The sequence below is a fragment of the Mustelus asterias genome, chromosome 21, assembly GCF_964213995.1.
Source record: "Mustelus asterias chromosome 21, sMusAst1.hap1.1, whole genome shotgun sequence".
Lineage (NCBI taxonomy): Eukaryota > Metazoa > Chordata > Chondrichthyes > Carcharhiniformes > Triakidae > Mustelus > Mustelus asterias.
This window is the reverse complement of record NC_135821.1, coordinates 19,684,131-19,703,390: the sequence shown is the minus strand read 5'-3', so window position 1 is coordinate 19,703,390 and position 19,260 is coordinate 19,684,131. Positions and strand designations below refer to the sequence as shown.

General features: G+C 44.5%; 1 protein-coding gene across 2 annotated transcripts in view; it reads left to right on the top strand.

Moving 5' to 3' along the window:
• phf5a (PHD finger protein 5A) overlaps window positions 1-19,260 on the top strand; it is a 110,673-nt gene that overhangs the window by 33,723 nt on the left and 57,690 nt on the right. The window contains exons 3-4 of one of the 2 annotated variants that reach the window (XR_013500412.1): window positions 6,260-6,426; window positions 8,364-11,352. Coding sequence is in view for 1 of the 2 variants with exons in the window: in XM_078237634.1 (XP_078093760.1) it covers window positions 6,260-6,426; window positions 8,364-8,453 (257 nt within the window). In the remaining variant the exon portion in view is untranslated. Of the gene's footprint in view, window positions 1-6,259; window positions 6,427-8,363; window positions 11,369-19,260 lie in introns of those variants that run through there. The other variant, XM_078237634.1, reaches the window with a different exon arrangement.

The window sequence follows — 19,260 nt, the reverse complement described above, 5'->3', positions numbered from 1 at the left end:
GCCCTGCCCACATCCTATAAATACATTTTTAAATAGACCAAAGTAGCACTTGGAATTTGGGACAAAGAAGGAAGTTTAAGGAAAAAGTTAGCTGCTACTTAGGACTCATTTTGTCCTGGCTTAAATGGTTTGGAGTTGTTGAAAGAGAGTAAATGCTTTCCATTTGAAAAAGCTGAGTTTAAATTAATTAAAGTCTAAAGTTTTAAAAATTTATTTATTAGTGTCACAAGTAGGCTTACATTAACATTGCAATAAAGTTACTGTGAAAATCCGCTAGTCGCCACACTTCGGCACCTGTTTGGGTACACTATGCTAACCACTGTGCCACTACGCCACCCCCATAATTGACTGTTAGAATCAACGTAAACAACTTTAAACTGTAGATGCTGCAAATCTGTCTGGAAATACTCAGCAGGTCAGTCAGCTAATGTGGAGTAAGCAGACGAATTAATGTTTTTGGATGCTCGGCTCTTAGCACTAATGAAAGGCCGACACAAACATTAATTCATCCATTCATGTTTTTTAATTCTTTCATGTGGGTGTTGATGGAAAGGCCAGCATTTGTTGCCCATCCCCAAGTTGACCTTGCTCGGCCATTTTGGAGGGTAGTTAAGAGTCAACCACATTGCTGTGGGCCTGGACTCGTGGGTAAAGGATGGCAATCGACAATGATTTCACGGTCGTGTTACTGAGACTATAGACTGTTAATTGAATTTAAATTCCACCTGCTGTGGTGGGATTTGAACCCTTGTCCTCAGAACATGATGTGGAGATGCCGGCGTTGGACTGGGGTAAACACAGTAAGAAGTTTAACAACACCAGGTTAAAGTCCAACAGGTTTATTTGGTAGCAAAAGCCACACAAGCTTTCGGAGCTCCAAGCCCCTTCTCGAGAAGGGGCTTGGAGCTCCGAAAGCTTCTTAAAGCTTCTGAAAGCTTGTTAAGCTTCTGAAAGCTTGTTAAACTTCTTACTCAGAACATTAGCCCAGACCTCTGGACTACCAGCCCAGTGACATTTTCACTATGGCACCGTCTCCCCCTTGTTAATATCGCTGTTGTGTTCCTATTGCTTGTGTGGATAGGACAAATGCACTAATGTTAGCAGCCTTTTAAATTTCATAAGACTTGCTAATAATTTTCCCTCGTTACTCAGTTGGTTTACAGTCACAATTCCAGAGAGGCATGTTTTGCATAAAACTCTTATTTGCTTCTGAGCAACAGAGGAATGGCCGATCTCCGAACATTATGCAAAAAAAAGTCTGAACCCTCCCTGGGATATTTTCTGGATTGTTAAATGCCGAATGTGGAGCAGGATAGTTATTAATTCGGTATGCTAATCACAGCAAGTTGAGTTTCCACTTTGATCTCTATCAGGAAGGAAGATTATTATCTCAATGGTGGCAGTTTAGGAAAAGGGGAAGTGCAACGTGACCTGGGTGTCATGGTGGAACAGTCGCTGAAGGTTGGCATGCAGGTACAGCAGGCGGTGAGGAAAGCTAATGGCATGCTGACCTTCATAGCGAGAGGATTTTGAGTACAAGAGTAGGGATGTCTTGCTGTAGTTATACAGGGCCTTGGTGAGGCCACACCTTGAGTATTGTGTGCAGTTTTGGTCTCCTAGTCTGAGGAAGGACATTCTTGCTACTGAGGGAGTCCAGCGAAGGTTCACCAGACTGATTCCCGGAATGGCAGGACCGACATATGAAGACAAACTGGATTGACTGGGCTTGTACTTTAGAAGAATGAGAGGGGATCTCATAGAAACATATAAAATCCTGATGGGCCTGGACAGGCTACATGCGAAAGAGTGTTCCTGATGTTTGGGAAGTCCAGAACTAGGGGTCACAGTCGAAGAATAGGGATGAGGGAGAGATGAGGGAGAACTTCTTCACTCAGAAAGTTGTGAACCTGTGTAATTCTCTACCACAGAAAGCTGCTGGGGCCACTTCATTAGATATGTTCAAGAGGGAGCTGGACGTGGCTCTTGTGGCTAAAGGGATCAAGGGGTTTGGAGAAAAAGCAGGAATGGGACATTAAAAGTGTATGATCAACCATGATCATATTGAATGGTTGTGCAGGCTGGAAGGGCCGAATGGCCTCCTCCTGCACCTATTTTCTATGTTTCTATATTTGGCATTCTACACACTATTCTAGTTGAGCTCAACACTTAAGGCACATCACCCTATCTTTCCATAGTAGGCTTCCAGTCTTGATATTGTCTTTAATAACTTCAGACCTTAACTAGAGCATCCAGGGACGCAGGTGACTTGGATTGAACATCGTGGGTTAACACTTGAAATGGGGTCCCTTTGTCAGAATAGCCTTTTCTTACAGAGGAGTCTGTGTCTATCATGTTACTTTTTGGACTGTTGGACCCCACCCTGTTCTGCCTCATTCCCCAGTGTTCGAGGCCTGACATAGCTCTTGCTGCCTCATCTATTCTGAACAACTTGTATTTTTATAGCAGCGTAACATAATCAAATGTGTAAGACACTTTACAGGAACATTCTAAAGCAGAATTTGACACTGAACCACATAAAGAAGGTATTAGGGCAAACCAAAAGAGAAAATGCTGGAAAATCTCAGCAGGTCTGGCAGCATCTGTAAGGAGAGAAAAGAGCTGACGTTTCGAGTCCAGACGACCCTTTGTCAAAGCCTTTGGAACTCTCTGACGTTTTTTAGCTTTGACAAAGGGTCGTCTGGACTCGAAACGTCAGCTCTTTTCTCTCCTTACAGATGCTGCCAGACCTGCTGAGATTTTCCAGCGTTTTCTCTTTTGGTTTCAGATTCCAGCATCCGCAGTAATTTGCTTTTATCGAAATGTTAGGGCAGGTGGCTACTGGCTTTATTTTATTTATTAGTGTCACAAGTAGGCTTACATTAACACTGCAATGAAGTTACTGTGAAAATCCCCTAGTTGCCACACTCCTGTTCGGCCACACTGAGGGAGAATTTAGCATGGCCAGTGCACCTAACCAGCACGTCTTTCGGACTGTGGAAGGAAACCCACGCAGACACGGGGAGAGTGTGCAGATTCCACACAGGCAGTGACCCAAGCCCGGAGTCGAACCCGGGTCCCTGGTGCTGAGGCAGCAGTGCTAAACCACTGCTTGGTCAAAGGGTTAGGCTTATGGAGTGCAAAGGAGGCAAAATCCGGTAGAGGGAATAACTTCTTCTGTGCTTCTTTCTGTCATCTGATGTGAAAAAATCGTCTCGGCCATTTCTCTGACTCCATTTACAAACGATTTGTGAACGTGTGTGTAGATTCTTTTCTCCACTCCTCCCCATCCCACCCTGCCTTCCCTTGATTCTATTTGTTTTTAAATGCTGTTATCTGCTTTTTAAAAAAGTACCAGCCCTGACAGGTTCTGCATATTGTTGACTCATCATAATACTCTGCAGAGATGTTGACCAAACCGGATTTGTTTCTAGTCTTTTTTTCTGATTTTGTTCCCAATGGATCTGTAGTTGCCTGTTTCTGTTTGTGTTCACCTTGTTAAATATGAGCCCCTCACCAGCCTTCCCAGAACCGGCCATTCCTTCAGCATTTGGCATGTCTGCTCACATTTTCTCACCCTTGGATAAATACTTTGGCTCCTTGCAGCTTTATTAGTTTAGAGCCCTTTAAAGCCCGTCAAAGTCAATAATTATGCTTTGGCTATCTGACTGTAGAGTGAAAGTTGTTCATACATTCCCCATTGAATATTTGTAGGATGTAATCATTCAGAATGTTCTCCATTTTGTGCTCATCCTCTGTAAGTGAAATGGCGGATTTCCTGCTCTGGGTAAGAGGGATGACCTGATGGAAGTTGTCAAGGTTTATGAACAGGTTTGATAGAGCAAATTTAGACAAGTTGTTTCAATTTGCAGGCATTGGAAGCCATAAATATAAAATAGCTGCTAATAAATCCAAAATGAAATTCGGGAGAAACGCCTTTACCCGGAGAGTGGTGGCAATGTGGTGCTCACCACCACAGGGAGTGGGTCGAAGCGATTGGAATAGACACATTCCAAGGGGAAGCTGGGTAAACACGTGGGAGGAAGTGACTGAAGGATGTGTTGATGGGGTTAGATGAAGAGGGGTGGGAGGAGGTTCACGTGGTATGTAAACGCCAGCGCCAATCTGTTGGAACAAATAGCTTGCTTGTGTCCTGTAACTGCTTTGTAAATAGCCTAGTGCAATGTTCAGTGGGAATTTCTGACTAGTCGCAGGATTGGCTCTGGTGATCGTGCATACACTAATTTTAATAGAAAAAATGCACGTCTAAAACACACAATACAAGTAAATATACTTGTATACAGTATATTTACTTAAGCAGTATACTTAAGCAATATCTCCACAGTAACCAAAGGAGTAAAGCAATCACTGAGCAAAAAACACTTGCATTCTTCTCTTTTGTCCTACCATTTTGCCTACAAATGCATCAAAAAGTAAAAGTTCACTCACATACTAGTGTAAATATGAATATTGAAGTTACATGCCAACCAGCTGTGGTAATTGTTAACTTTTTTTCGGCTAATCGGAAAGGCACTGTGACCATACGAATAAGGAGTGGGGGGATTAGGTCATAGAAATCATAGGAACCCTACAGTGCAGAAAGAGGCCATTTGGCCCATCGAGTCTGCAGTAACCGCAATCCCACCCAGGCCCATCCCCCATATCCCCACATATTTACCTGCTAATCCCTCTAACCTACGCATCTCAGGACACTAAGGGGCAATTTTAGCATGGCCAATCAACCTAACCTACACATGTTTGGATGGTCATTTAGCCCCTCAAGCCTGCTCCACCATTCAATAAGCTCGTAGCTAATCCGATAGTGACCTGCCTACCCCCTTGCTAACCTAGAATCTATCCTCCTCTGCCTTTTAAAATGTTCAAAGACTCCGCTTCCACAACCTTTTCAGGAAGAGAGTTCCAAAGACACTCGATCTGTGAGAAAAACATTTACTCGGCTCCATTTTATTTGAGCTACCCTTTATTTTAAGTAGGCCAACATATTGGTCTAGGTCATAGAAACCAGCAAAGAAAAGTCCAGATAAGGTATGTTCCCTGCTCCGTCTGCTTTCCATCTTATTTTCAGAATCAAATCCTTGATTATAGAGTAAGTTCAGCTCACTGATAACATTCCATCTCTGGGTCAAAGGGTCTTTGCTTCAAGCTCCTACTACAGGACTTGAGAATAATGTAAGCTACAACAACCAGAGTTTATATATCTCCTTTTGGACAGGAAAATATCTCGAGGCTCTTCACCGAAGACAAAGAAGGAAATATCCGGGCCAGTAGGACTAAATGTTTGGACAAAGGGCATAGGTTTTATGAAAGGATTTAAAGGAGGAACTGGAGGTGATGAGACAGAGATGCAGGGGGAGAATTCCAGAGAGTTTTTTTGTCATCGTGGATATGGGGCTCGTTGGCGAGGCCAGCATTTCTTGCTCCTAGGACCTGCACAGCTGAAGGCACAGCCATTGATGGTGGGACAAATTGAGTTGGTGGACACATGAAGCCAGTGTTGAAGACTGGAGGAAGTTATGAGGATCTCTCACCTGCAGCCTTGCCTCCGCCATCTGCTGCTGAAACTTCTACCTCCAGTGTTCCCTTGGCCAGCCTCTCGTCTACAACCTTCAAGCTTGAACTCATCCAGAACTCTGCTGTTGGTATGCTAGCCCACTTTATTATAGAATCTCTAGAGTGTAGAAGGAGGCTACTGCGCCAACTCTCTCTGACAGAGTACCTTACTCAGGCCCTTTTGCCCCCCCCCCCCAATCCCCGTAACCCCCCTCACCCACCCACATTTATCTTGGCTAAGCCATCTAACCTTCAAATCCTGGGACATATGGGGCAATTTAGCATGGCCAATCCACCTAACCTGCACATTCTTGGAATTGGGAAGAAACCGGAGTAAACCCACACAAAAAGGGGGATCAATGTGCAAACTCCACACAGACAGTGACCCAAAGCTGGAATTGAAGCCTAGTCCCTGGTGCTGTGAGGCAGCAGTGCTAACCATTGCTATAATGTTATTATTCAAAGACGAATGGACAGTTCTGGTTTGCTGGCTAACAAACCAACATCACTAAAACTGGCAGACTGATCACTTATCTCATTCGCTGTTTGTACAACCTTGCTGTGTACAAATGGACTGCCATGTTTATCTACATAATGATTGTAGTTCAAAAGCAATTCTTTCATTCTAAAGCACTTTGAAATGTCCTACATGAATTCATATTTGTTTTTTTCTGATTGCCTTCCCTTTTAGGTGACGGTAAATGTGTGATCTGCGACTCCTACGTCAGGCCATGCACGCTAGTCCGTATCTGTGATGAATGTAACTATGGGTCCTACCAAGGGCGGTGCGTGATCTGCGGTGGCCCGGGTGTATCCGATGCCTATTACTGCAAGGAGTGCACCATCCAGGAGAAAGATGTAAGTTTGAAGAGAATTTCCTCTAAGGCTAAGACAGTGTAACAATCAAAAAGTATAATCTACTTGTTTACTGGCAACCAGTACAAACAATACAAACTGTACCATCAGAAATTAGACCCAGTTCAAGCATCTGATTAGTTGAAGGGAAATTTCAGATATATACATTCTTATAAATGCAACAACTTAGTTTTACAGCTCTTGCCTTTTGCAACTTGGAAAGATTTCCCCCCACCCCCCCGGCCTTTCCCTGAGGGATGCCAAAAGTGTGGGTGTAGCCAGAGAATATTGGCTGCCAGTCCTCCAGTGTCCAGCCTCACTTTCAGGCAGAAATCATTAGAGAATGTTGAGCAGGTTGGATCGAGACTCATTTAGAAGAATCACCATAAGACGTAGGAACAGAAGTAGATCTTCAGCCCATTGAGTCTGTTCCACCATTCAATGAGATCATGACTGGTCTGATTTGATAATCCTCAGTTCCACTTTCCCACCTTATCCCCACAACCCTCGATTCCCTTACTGATTAAAATGTCTGTCTCAGCGTTGAACATACTTAACGACCCAGCCTCTACGGCCTTCTGCGGTAAAGAATTCCACCGATTCACTACCCTCAAAGAACAAATTCCTCCTCATCTCTGTCTTAAATGGGCGACTCCCTTACTCTGAGATTATGCCTTCTGGTCCTAAACACTCCTACAAGGGGAAACAACCTCTCAGTATCTACCCTATCAAGCCCCCTGAGCATCCAACGTGTCTCAATAAAGTCGCCTCTCATTCTTCCAAACTCCAATGAGTACAGGCCCAACTTACTCAACCTCTCCTTATAAGAAAATCCCTCCGGGATCAACCTAGTGAACCTTCTCTGGACTGCCTCCAATGCCAGTGTATTTTCTCTTAGATAAAGGGACCAAAACTGTTCACAGTATACCAGGTGTGGATTAACTAGTGCCTTGTAAAGTTTTAGCAAGATTTCCTTTATATACTCCAGTTTCTTTGAAATAAAGACCAAAATTCCATTTTGTCTTCTCGATCGCTGCTGTACTTGCGTGCTACCATTTTGTGATTTACAAAGAGGGAGCCCTGGCTCCCTCTGTGCTGCAGCTTTCTGCAGTCTTTCTCCATTTAAATAATACTCAGCTCTTTTATTCTTCCTATCAAAGTTCACAACTTCATAATTTTCCTATATTTTGGTTATAGAATCCCTACAGTGCAGAAGGAGACCATTCGGCCCATCGAGTTTGCACCGACCACAATCCCACTCGGACCCTATTCCCATAACCCCATGCATTTGCCCTAGCTAGTCCCACTGGCACTAAGGGGCAATTTTAGCACGGCCAATCCACCTAACCTGCACATCTTTGGATTGTGGGAGGAAACCAGAGCAGCCGGAAGAAACCCACGCAGACATGGGGAGAATGTGCAAACTCCACACAAACAGTGACCCAAGCCAGGAATCAAAACCCGGGTCCCTAGCGCTCTGAGGCAGCAGTGCGAGCCACTGTGCCACCATGCCGCTCCATACTAATGGAAGGTGATCTTATTGAAACAAGAAGATCCTGAGGGGACTTGGCAAGGTGGATGCTAAGAGGATGTTTCCCCCTGTGGAAGAGTCTAGAATTAGGAGACACAGTTTAAAAATAAGGGGCCTCTATTTCTGACGGGGGATGAGGAGACATATTTTCTGAGGGTCTTTAGTCTGGAATTCTCTTCCCCAGCGAGCTGTGGGTCATTGAAGGCTGGGTGAGACAGATTTCTGATTGACAGAGGGGTTGGGCTTTGTGGCCTAAAGAGGAGTTGAGGCCACGATCAAATCGAACACTTAAATGCATCAAACCTGGGATCTTTCCGCTGAATGTGTGCTCGTTTGGCAGGTCGATTGTCTGAATACTGAAGTTTTTTCTCTCTGGCACTGCTTACCCTTTTTAATTTCTGCCTCCCAGAGAGATGGATGTCCAAAAATCGTCAACCTTGGCAGTTCGAAAACTGACCTGTTCTACGAAAGGAAAAAGTATGGCTTTAAGAAGAGGTGATCCGGGGAAATCTTTCACATTCCAACCTGAATGTGGGGACACTGGAACAGTCTTGCGTAGGATGTTTAACGTTGCTGTTTCGCAGTATGGAGTATGGTATTTGATGGCACAAATCAGGCAGCATGTGGAGGAAGGTGATGGTTACACACACAAGTTCAGTTATTTTGTTTTGAGTAGCTAGCTTATTTTCTAGTCTGTCCCAGCACAGTGAGTTTGGAATTGGAGGTAACGTATTACTGGCAATGAAACCAACACCAGAACTTTCTATAGCAACAACGCCAGTGATCTATTTCTGGACAGGAACAATTAATGCTCACCAATCCATTGATTTTTACTTAAAAGAATTGGAGGAACCTACCATGTTAGCTGGGTGTGAGTTTAGTGACGAGGCATGTAATTGTTCAGTGAGTCAGTTTATGGTCATAACTTTCATTTCTGTAGCTGCAAAACCCTGTGTATTTCACATTTTAAGTACTGGATGCAAATAATTGCTTGCTTTTCCTCATACAGTTGATTTACTCTGACAGGAGATTTGGTTTTTAATTTTTATCTAGGCTTTCATGTTTGAGTAATCCTGAAGCCCTATTTGTGAGTCACACTAAAGGAGTGTGTGTGATGAGAGCTGCCAGATTTTTTTTTCTTCCGTGCAGGTCCTTCAACACACTTCCTGGTTGTTTAGTTTGAACATATTCTACAAACTTTTTTTTTTTCACTTGCATTGAGCTGTGGTGTGACCCGTGTATTTACAGAGATATTTGCTGTCCCCCTCCTGCCCCCTTTTGCCTAAGCACACTGCTACGCAGGGCCACGTAGACTCAAAAGTCCAAGGTTGGTCTCCAGTCTGTGCTGAATTAACTGACCTTCGTTGAGGTGGGAGGGCTCCCCGGGACAGGACTGGGGAAACGGCTTGCATTCTTGCTTCTGATTGCTATGTAGTAATTCCTGCTGGAAGTTCGCGTGCGTGGTTGAATGGGATAAGAATCAAACTCTTTATGACTTATTTCACCCAATCGCGGTGGTTAAGTCACATTCCAAGACTTGAGGTGGAATTTTCCCGTCCCACCCGCCACTGGAATCATAGCGGGCGGGACACGGACCACGCAAAAACCCTTTGACCTCGTGCGGGATTTCCTGGCCTTGGGTGAGCGTGGCTGGAAAATCCTGCCCTTGATGTCTTGGCTTCCATTTAAGTAATGGTCACTTAAATGTAATGCTGTTGAGGGGAAATCAGTGCAAAGTGTTCTACCAGACAGTCGGTACAAATTGCTCGGGACATTTCACTTGCAGCTAGATGCTGTTATAGATGAGTTGGAGTACAAGAGCAATGAACTTTGAGGGCATGTTTTATTTTTCAGTCCTTATGACCCTTGCACAGAATGAGTCAGCACCTTTTTATGAGCGAGGATACAGTGTTATCGGCATTCATCTGTTGCATTGCTAAGGTAATGCTGCAAAGCACAACCCCAAAAGCAAGGGGGAAGAGTTGCTGTCCTTCAACCAGAATTAAATAAATTAGAAGGCAGCACAGTGGGTTAGCACTGCTGCCGCACAGCGCCAGGGACCCGGGTTCGATTCCCGGCTTGGGTGACTGTCTGTGTGGAGTCAGCACATTCTCCCCGTGTCTGCGTGGGTTTCCTCCAGGTGCTCCGGTTTCCTCCCACAGTCCGAAAGGCGTCTGGTTAGATGCATTGGCCGTGCCAAATTCTCCCTGCGTGTACCCGAACAGGTGCCGGAGTGTGGCGACTGGAGGATTTTCACAGCAACTTCATTGCAGTGTTAACGTAAGCCTACCTGTGACAATAAATAATTAAAACTTTAATCAAATTCAGTGCAGTGTGGGTGGAACTAGCTACCACTCCACGTTGGAGAGGTGACCCAGTATGGCTCTCTGTGTAAACAAACTGCCTGTGTTTCCTAAAACAGCCTGCTTGACACTTAATAAGGGTTTCCTTACTTTGTGCTTTTGCTTGCTTGAAGGACTTGGTCGAGGTACAGCTTATTAGTCAGTTTTTTTTTTGCACACCGGTTAAAGTTCAATGTACACTGATTCTCATTTTTAAAATACTTCGAGATGTGGGGGGGTTTTTTCACCTCTAATCCTTCATCTCGTATAATGTTTAACTTGAGTGCCCAGCCTCCTAGCTGGGGATACTGGCAGAGGGAAGACTTTTATACCTGTGTCACATGCTCAATGTTAAAACTTGATGTGCTTTGACTCCTGGCACATCTCCCTTCCGGATGCAGGTACTGGCAGCCAGGCTTGGACAAGTTGCATCCTGTTTCCACACTGAGAATCAAGTGCAGTTAAGGTGGGGCCACAATTGAGAGCCCTTTTATTTTTTAAGTTATCCAGGGTGGGGGTGAAATATTCCAACAAGGCCAGTGCACTTTTTTAAAAAATCAATTGGGAATTTATTAGAAGTTAATCATATTTCGAGTCCATATAAGTTTGTATGCCATCCATGCTATTTTCAGTACAGGGAAACTACGTAATTAAAACCCTTGGTTCATTTGAAAGGTGAGTGACCCACAATTAAGAGTGTCTCAGTACAAAGTCAGTTCAGAGCAGAAACTCCTTTTCTCCCGGAGGCTTCTTTTAGAGTCTGCTTGGACTGACCATATCCAGGTGCTTTGGGGGATTTGGGCAACTGTTGCTGTTTCTTACACTGCCACTCACTGGCTTATCCCAGCAGACAAACAGCAATGTCAGTGTTCCTCTTTCCAAAGACAGGTTTTGGTTCTCGGACAGGGATATAATGATTCTGTGTGAGCCTGAAAGATCGACTGCACGAGCATCAGTTTTAAATGAAGTGCCTCCACTTTCACTTCGAGTTGAAGATTTTGTTTGAATGCTTTAATTACTGAGCTGTGATTGTTCCCTTTTCTCTAAAATAAACCAGTTTTTTTTCTACCTGTGTCGGCTTGTACTTTCTGTAAGCGACGTCATAACATTAGAGCAAGTTTTATTTAAATGTTCAGGATGACAGGGTTACACCACAACTTGGTGGATTCAGGTTTATCTATGAGTATTATCTGGACTTCTGTAAGGTGATGCAAAAGATGAACTGCTCGGTTGGGATGTGACAGTGGCGTTCCCCAGTGATGTACACTAAAGGTATAGCTTTTCCCCATATTTATCAATAACTTGACATAAAGGAATCGAGAATTATATATTCAAGTTTGAAGATTAAACCAAGTTGAGGGACACAGCAAGTAGTGCAGGTGGGAGACAGATGGCAATACAAATAGTTGTCTAAAGTTTAAGCTTACATTCACATTAACGTGGGGCGTCACAGTAGTTAGCACTGCTACCTCGCAGCGCCAGGGACCCACGATCAATTCCCAGCTTGAATCACTGTCCTGGGCCGAGTAAGCTTGCTGTCCCCATTCCCTAGTCGCCACACTCTGGCGCCTGTTCGGGTACACCGAGGGAGAATTTAGCACAGCCAATGCGCCCTAACCAGCACGTCTTTTGGACTGTGGGAGGAAACCGGAGCACCCGGAGGAAACCCACAAAGACAGGGAGAATGTGCAAGTTCCACACAGACAGTGATCCAAGCTGGGAATCAAGCCCAGGTCCCTGGTGCTGAGAGGCAGCAATGCTAACCAATGTGCCACCCTAACTGCGACATGGAGTTAGTTCAGTGTGGGAAATTGAGGCCATTCATTTTGCATCCAAGAATAAACAAATTTGTTCCTCCTTTATAAATTCCTCAGAGGTATGGATGTTTATGTACACACATCACTAAAGGCTGGTGGACAAGTACTAATGGAATACTGGCTTTTGTCCCAGGAAAGCTAGACTACAAGCGGGGGGGCGGGGGGTGTGGAAGATTTATACAAAGCCCTTGTATAAGTATTCAGAACCTGAATGCGTTCAATTTTAATGCAAGCAATGGCAGGAGTCGGCCGCTTGGTCCCTCGAGTCTGCTCCACCATTCAATACAATTATGATGGATCTGACTGTGACCTTTAACTCCACTTTCCTGCCTGCCCCACCATCGCCCTCGTAGTTCAAAATTCTGTGTAACTCGGTCTTGAATATACCTAATGATCCAGCCTCCACTGCTGTCTGGGATATTTTTAATTCTTTCTTTCATGGGATGTGGGCATCACTGACCAGCCCGACATTGGGAGCATAAGAACTAGGAGCAGGAGTAGGCAATTCAGCCCCTCGAGCCTGCTCTGCCATTCAGTATGATCATGGCTCATCTCATAGGCCTCAACTCCACTTTCCTGCCCGTTCTCCATAACCCTTCAACCCATTACTAATTAAAAATCTGTCATCTCCTCAAATTTACTCAATGTCCCGGCATCCATCACAATCAGATAAAGCTCGGCACAACATTGTGGGCCGAAGGGCCTGTTCTGTGCTGTACTGTTCTATGTAATGAATTCCACAGATTCACCATGCTTTGAGAGAAGTAATTTCTCCTCATCGTACTTTAAATCTGCCATCCCTTATCCTAGAAGTATGACCTCTTGTTCTAGATTGCCCCACAAGAGGAAGCACCCGCTCCACGTCTACTTTGTCCAATACCTTTTATTGCCTTATATACCTCAATTAGATCTCCCCTCATTCTTCTAAACTCTAGAGAGTATAGGCCTAAACTGCTCAATCTCTGTTCATAAGACAAACGCCTCATCTCTGGAATCAATCTAGGGAACCTCCTCTGAACCACCTCCAATGCCACTAAATCCTTCCTCAGATAAGGGGACCAAAACTGTAGACAGTGCTCCAGGTGCGGTCTCACCAATGCCTTGTACATTTGCAGCAACACTTGCTTACTTTTATACTCTGTCCCACTTATTTTAGTGTCATCTGCAAATGTGGCTGTAGTACCTTTTAACCCTGTGTCCAAGTCATTAATATAGATTGTACATAGTTAGAGCCCAAGGACTGAACCATGTGGCACACCACTATACATACAATTAATCTTGACAGTGCAGAAGAGGCTATTCGGCCATTGAGTCTGCACCATCTCTCTGACAGAGCATCTTACTCAGGCCCTCTCCCCCCTACCCCATCCCCATAACCCCACACACTTCCCATGGTTGGTCCCCCTAACCTACACATCTTTGGACCCTATGGAGCAATTTACCAGGGCCAATCCAGCATGTTTTTCAGACAGTGGGAGGAAACTGGAGCACCCAGTGGAAACCCATGCAGACACTGGGAGAACATGCAGATTCCACACAGGCAGTGACCCAAGGCCAGAATCAAATCCGGGTCCCTGGTGCTGTCGGGCAGCAGTGCTAACCACTGGTTACACCTTGCCAACCAGAAAAATACCTATTTATCCCAACTCTGTCTGTCTTCTGTCAGTTAGCACTTCAGCAGTCACGGACATTCAGCCTCTGATCTTCAGGTAAGCGTTCTCCAAGGTGGCCTTCACGACAGCGCAGAGTCGCTGAGCAGAAACTGATAGCCAAGTTCCGCACACATGAGGACGGCCTAAACCGGGACGTTGGATTTATGTCACATTATCAGTAACCCCCACAGCTTGCCTCCTGGACTTGCAGGCTGTCCTGTCTGGAGACAATACACATCTCTTTAACCTGTGCTTAATGCTCCCTCCACCCACATTGTCTGTATCTTTAAGATCTGGCTGGCTGTGGGGATTCGCATTCTAATCAGTATTCTGTAACTTGATTTTTGTGTCTCTGTGCCCTGTTTGAGAGCAGATATCCACTCCATCTGACGAAGGAGCAGCGCTCCGAAAGCTAATGGTATTTGCTACCAAATAAACCTGTTGGACTTTAACCTGGTGTTGTTAAAACTTTATTGTGTTCACCCCAGTCCAATGCCGGCAACTACACATTCTGTCAGTTAGCCAACCTATCCAAGCTAATTCATTACCCCAACCCTCTGTGATCTTACCTTATGTATTAATTTTCTGTGTGGCACCTTATCAAACACCTTCCTGAAGTCCAGATATATGACATCTACAGAATCCCCATTATCCACTTGGTTTGTTACATCTCCAAAGAACTGGAACAAATTTAGTCAAACACAATTTATCTTTCAGAAAACCATGCTGACTTTGACGGATTGCTTTTTGACTTTCCAAATGTCTGCTTATTACTCCCATAATAATGGATTCTAACACTGGTGTTAAGCTAACTGGTCTACAACATTGTACTTTCTGCCTCCCTCTCTTTTTGTATAAGGGGTGTTACATTTAGCATTTTCCCAATCCACCAGAACCTTTCCTGCACCCAGTGAATTTTGGAATATTATAACCAATGAATCCACTATCTCAGCTGCCACTTCCTTTAATACCCTGGGAGGTAAGCCATCAGAACCTGTCGGCATTCAATCCCAATAGTTTGTTGAGTACTGTTTCCCTATTGATGATGATGGCTCTAAGTTCCTCCCTTTCTATTATCTCTGCATTAGCTGTTACTATTGGGATGGTACTCGTGTCCTCCAGCGTGAAAACTGAGACAAAGTATTGATTTAGTGTCTCTGCCATTTCTGTGTTCCCCACTCTTAACTCCCCGGTCTCATCCTCCAAAAGAGCAACATTCGCTTTAGCTGCTCTCTTCCCTTTTATATACTAATAGGAGCTTTTGCTGTCTGTTTTTATATGTTGTGCTAGCTTTCTTTCATAATTTACCTTTGATCTTTTTATTACATTTTGGTAACCCTTTGTTCATCTTTAAACGTTTCCCAATTTTCCAGCCTGCCACTGGCCTTTGCAATATGGTATGCCTTGGTTTTTGTCTGGAAGATTGGGAAACCTTTAAAGATTTTTAATGAGAGAATCTGGCAGTAGAGCTGATCCAAGCTGCACTCTTCAATTGAGTAAAATTATCTCCATGTCTCCTGACCACACAATGTCAAACCAAAGTTTGTGTATTTGTTGTAACGTCTGAAATGACAGGTAGACTTGGGCTGTTGTCGACAAGGAAAACGCACAGGTACTTGCTGCTGGCACAAGTGTTGCGCACATTTGAATGGTTTACTAAAAATGTAATAAGAAGATCAACGGCAAATTATGACAGAAAAGTAGCCTTAGTTTTTGTCTTTATGTTGTCTTTAATTTCCTCTCTGGAAATATTTAAGTTGGGAGGAATTGAATATCTTAAATGATTGCCACTGCTCATCAACGTTTTAGCCTTCCTGCCCAGTCCACCAGTCTGTCCTCATGCCTACATTACCTTTGTTTAACTTCAGAATGCAAGTGTGAGACTCCAGTTTCTCACACTCAAGCTGAATTTTGAATTATTCATACTATGATCATTCTTGCCGAGAGGATCCTTAACTACAGGATCATTAATTAATTCCTGCTCATTAACAATACCAAATCCAGAATAGCCTGCTATCTGGTTGGTTCCACAACATATTGCCCCAAGAAACAATCTCTAATATATTCAATGAATTTTCCCTGGAGGCTAATTTGATTAATCCAGTCTATATGCATATCAAAATCAACCGTGATGATTGCCGTACCTTTCTTACAAGCCCCCAGTATTTCAATGTTTAGGCATTCTATGAAATAACAATATAAAGTGCAGAAGGAGGCCATTTGACTCATCAAATCTACCCCGACAACAATCCCACTTGGGCCCTATCCCTGTAATCCCACATATTTACCCTGCTAATCCCTCTAACCTATGCATCCCAGTATACTAAGGGGCAATTTAGCATAGCCAATGCACATTTTTGGACTGTAGGAGGAAACTGGAGCACCTGGAAGAAACCTACACAGACACAAGGAGAACATGTAAACTCTGAACAGACAGTGACCCAAGCTGGGAATCGAACCCAGGTCCCTGGCGCTGTGAGGCAGCAGCGCTAACCACTGTGCCACCGTGCTGCTCATTGTTGCTCATTCCTAATTGCCCTTGAGGTGAGTGGCTTCCCCATCATCTCGGAAGGCAGTTAAGAGTTAACCACATTGTTATGTCCCTGGAGTCACGTGGAGACCAGACTGAGTAAGGACGACAGATTTCTTTCCCTAAGGTCATTCATGAACCTGATGGGTTTTTACAACAGTTGATAGAGGGTTTCATGGTCACCATTACTGAGACGAGTTCTTCCATTCCGGATTATTAATTGAATTCAAATTTCACCAACTGCCGTGGTGGGATTTGAACCCTGTCCCTAGAACATTAGCCTGGGCTAGTTCAGTGATGATACCACCATGCCACCATCTCCCCAAGCTTCCAATGATTAATAACCCTCTGAAACAAATTCCTCCTTGTCTCTGTTTCAAATGGGAGACCCCTTATTTTGAAACGCTGTTCCCTAGTTTTAGGTTCCCTCTAAAACTAGTAATATCCTCTCGGCATCTTCTTCTTGGGCAGTCCCTCAGGAGTTGAGGATGACTTGCTCCCACACTAAAACTGAGTTCTCAGGTGACTGAGGAGTCCAATGCATGACCTCCAGTCTCTGTCACCAATGGGGCAGGTGTTGGTTGGGAGAGTGGGTGGATGGGGTGCCCAGATTGCCATGTACTCCTTTCGTTGTCGACAGTTGGCTTCAGCTTGCTTTGGGCATGTGAACGACATGGGCAGCCCATTGAGATGGTCATTGTTGTTGGTGCTCATATCCAGCCAATGGATTTGCAGGATCTAGCAGAGATAGTGCTGGTGGTATTTCTCCAGTGTTTTGAAGTGTCTGCTGTACATAGTCCACATCTCAGAGCACATTCCTTTTAGAGTGAAGGGCAAGGCTGGTAGAAGGTGGGAACCCTGGATGACCCGGGATATTGAGGCCCTGGTCAAGAGGAAGAAGAAGGAGGCATATGACATAGGGCACAACCTCAGACTAAAGGGACAATCCTTTAAAACAGAGATGAGGAGGAATTTCTTCAGCCAGAGAGTGGTGAATCTGTGGAACTCTTTGCCGCAGAAGGCTGTGGAGGCCAGGTCATTGAGTGTCTTTAAGACAGAGATAGATAGGTTATTGATTAATAAGAGGGTCAGGAGTTATGGGGAAAAGGCAGGAGAATGGGGATGAGAAAAATATCAGCCATGATTGAATGGCAGAGCAGACTCGATGGGCCGAGTGGCCTAATTTTGCTCCTATGTCTTATGGTCTTATGGACATGCATAGGCAGCTGGGATCAAATGGACCCCTGAAGAGTATAGAGAGTGTCAGAGTAGAGTTTATAGAATCATAGAATCCTGCAGTGCAGAAGGAGGCCATTCAGCCCATCGAGTCTGCACCGACCACAATCCCACCCAGGCTCTATACCCATAACCCCCAATGCATTTACCCTAACTAGTTCCCCTGACACTAAGGGGCAATTTAGCATAGCCAATCCACCTAACCCCCATATCTTTGGACTGTGGGAGGAAACCGGAGCACCCGGAGGAAACCCACACTTACACGGGGAGAATGTGCAAACTCTACATAGACAGTGACCCAAGCCAGGAATCGAACCCGGGTCCCTGGCGCTGTGAGGTAGCTGTGATAACCACTGTGCCACCAGTTAAAGAGAAATCAAGAGGGCAAAAAGGGGACACGAAATTGCTTTGGCAAATAAGGTAAAGGATAATCCAAAGAGCTTCTACAAATACATACAGGGCAAATGAGTAACTAGGAAGAGAACAGGGCCTCTTAAGGATCAACAAGGTCATCTATGTGCGGATCCACAAGAGATGGGTGAGATCCTAAATGAATATTTCTCATCAGTATTCACTATTGAGAAAGGCATGGATGTTAGGGAACTTGGGGAAATAAATAGTGATATCTTGAAGAGTGTACATATAACAGAGAAGGAGATGCTGGAAGTCTTGAAGCGCATCAAGGTAGATAAATCCCTGGGACCTGATGAAGTGTATTCCAGGACATTGTGGGAGGCCAGGGAGGAAATTACAGGCCCCCTAGCAGAGATATTTGAATCATCGAAAGCACCAGGTGAGGTGCCTGAAGATTGGAGGGTGGCAAATGTTGTGCCTTTGTTTAAGAAGGGCTGCATGGAAAAGCCTGGGAACTACAGACCGGTGAGCCTAATGTCTGTAGTGGGTAAGTTGTTAGAAGGTATTCTGAGACAGGATCTACAGGCATTTAGAGAGACAAGGAGTAATTAGGGACAGTCAGCATGGCTTTGTGAATGGAAAATCATGTCTCACATACTTGATTGAGTTTTTTGAAGGAGTAACCAAGAGGGTAGATGAGGGCAGTGCAGTTGATGTTGTCTACATGGACTTCAGCAAGGCCGTTGACAAGGTACCGCATGGTAGGTTGTTGCATAAAGTTAAATCTCACAGGATCCAAGGTGAGGTAGCCAATTGGATACAAAATTGGCTTGATGACAGAAGACAGAGGGTGGTTGTAGAGGGTTGCTTTTCAAATTGGAGGCCCGTGACCAGCGGTGTGCCTCAGGGATCGGTGCTGGTCAACTGTTATTTGTCATTTATATTAATGATTTGGATGAGAATTTAGGAGGCATGGTTAGTAAGTTTGCAGATGACACCGAGATTGGTGGCATAGTGGACAGTGAAGAAGGTTATCTCGGATTGCAATGGGATCTTGATCAATTGGGCCAGTGGGTTGACGAATGGCAGATGGAGTTTAATTTAGATAAATGTGGGGTGGTGCATTTTGGTAGATTGAACCAGGGCAGGACTTACTCAGTTAATGATAGGGCGTTGGGGAGAGTTACTGAACAAAGAGATCTAGGGATACGTGTTCACAGCTCTTTGAAAGTGGAGTCACAGGTGGACAGAGTGGTGAAGAAGTCATTCAGCATGCTTTGTTTCATTGGTCAGAACATTGAATACAGGAGTTGGGACGTCTTGTTGAAGTTGTACAAAACATTGGTAAGGCCACACTTGGAATACTGTGTACAGT